The sequence below is a fragment of the Octodon degus genome, unplaced genomic scaffold (assembly GCF_000260255.1).
Source record: "Octodon degus isolate 3935 unplaced genomic scaffold, OctDeg1.0 scaffold00019, whole genome shotgun sequence".
NCBI classification, from domain to species: domain Eukaryota; kingdom Metazoa; phylum Chordata; class Mammalia; order Rodentia; family Octodontidae; genus Octodon; species Octodon degus.
The window spans coordinates 7,656,752-7,658,427 of record NW_004524595.1 but is presented as its reverse complement, the minus strand read 5'-3'; the positions used below and the strand labels follow the sequence as shown (position 1 = coordinate 7,658,427).

At 41.6% G+C, this 1,676-nt stretch overlaps 1 protein-coding gene across 1 annotated transcript in view; it reads right to left on the bottom strand.

The window, feature by feature from the left end:
* Positions 1 to 327: 327 nt before the first annotated feature.
* The window catches only part of Ptrhd1 (peptidyl-tRNA hydrolase domain containing 1), a 4,711-nt gene continuing 3,362 nt past the window's right edge, over positions 328 to 1,676 (bottom strand). Inside the window, exon 2 of the mRNA XM_004627555.2 lies at positions 328 to 857. Coding sequence (XP_004627612.2) covers positions 672 to 857 — 186 coding nt within the window. The 3' untranslated portion in view covers positions 328 to 671. The remainder of the gene's footprint in view (positions 858 to 1,676) is intronic.

The following is a 1,676-nucleotide window of genomic DNA, read 5'->3' as shown; positions in this document are numbered from 1 at the left end:
GCAGAACCAGGGATTGAACTCAGGCCCTTGTGCTTACCAGGCAAGCACTTATTCTACTGAGCCATCTTCCTGGCCCCCTATATATACTTAATTCTTAAACATTTTTTATTTTGAAACACATTATTAATTGTATGTCTTATTGTAATCAGTAGCATTTTCCCTGATATATAAAATGCCATTATCTTTTTTTTTGTGGTAATGGGGATTGAACTTAGGACCTTGCACTTGCCAGATAGGTGCTTATGCCACTGAGCTACATCCCCAGCCAATGCTATATCTTTTTTTTTTTTCAATGCTATATCTTAAAGGTGATGTCATCTAAGATTCCATGAACTATGATAAATAAGGAATTCCAAGGCAAAGTTTTAAACCAGGGAAGTTAGAAGGATTTATTATTTTTAACAAAAAAAAAAGTGTGTTCCCTTGATCTCCATGCTGGAATCGAACAAAACCTATCTGGGCAATGACCCATAGATAATATTGCTATTCACCCACTCCCGCACTTGAACTTAATACTATTAGTAAGTACTTATTAATGACAACTTTAATTTGATCATTGGAGCTTAACTCTCAAGAAGTCATCAAAACTGGAAGCAAAGGCCAGCTGACACTGAAAGGAGTACATGACGTTTAGCGATGCTGGCGTTCATTCCAATGTTGCGTACAGCCATCTAGGCCAGCAGTGGTCCTTTGAACAACCGGAACTTCTTCAAATACTGATTCACTTCTTCCTTGGGGTACGGCCGGAGTGCAATGCAAGTGGCAATATTCTCTGGCTGCTCAAGCCACAGGGTGTGGTCCATGTTCTTCTGCTGCAGGGTCTTAGCCAGTTCCTTTAGGGTGGTCTCATCTGGGGCCTGGCAGAAGCAGAACACAGCAGAGACTCAACAGCCCACCTAGATGCGTTAATAGCCATCAGTGGGGTGGGAAGTTGTTCTTAACAGAAACTGGAGAAACAGCTTCACCAAAGGCACTGCAGAGCAACAAGTTCATCCCCTGGTTTGCTATGCACTCTCTGTAGGACCTTTGCTAAGCAGCTTGGGAGGACTGGGGGAGATGGGAGAGCAGAAGGGGCTTTACAGTCCTGTTCACAAAGCGGAGATTTTTCTCTTCCCTGTTGAAATGTATGCATTGTCATTTTTAGTTCTCTTATAGTTGGCACCCACAACAGACATCCCTAATCCATCAATCATCTCTGATTTTATGAGCTGCCTACTAGAAGGATATCTAAAATAACAAGCACCTTCTACATGTCCTCTCCTTCTACCAGGCTCACCCAGAAAGGTTTTCTTTCTGCTGGGAAGGCTCCCATTTTCTTACTAAAAGGAGAACAAATAATTCTCTATCGTCCTTTTGAAATTATTTCTGGATCCTCCTTATCACCCAAGTCCAAGAGGAGCCCATGCTGAATCCCACTGCAGGAAGCATTATCTTGCAACTCAGAAAATAAAGACAGTGCATTATTTTGCATAAGATAAATAGTTTTTGTCTGTCAAGGTAAGTAGAGGTTTCTCTTATTAAGTTGGAGGACTCTGGGATCGCCCTTAGTGTCCTAAACTCTGCCCAACTTGTTGACACCCTCCTGTTGCACTGAGCAGCAGCACAATTCAGTTCCGTGGGATGAGTAAGCCTCTGCTGGACATGAAACTTTTTTTTTTTTTTTTTTTTTTTTTTTT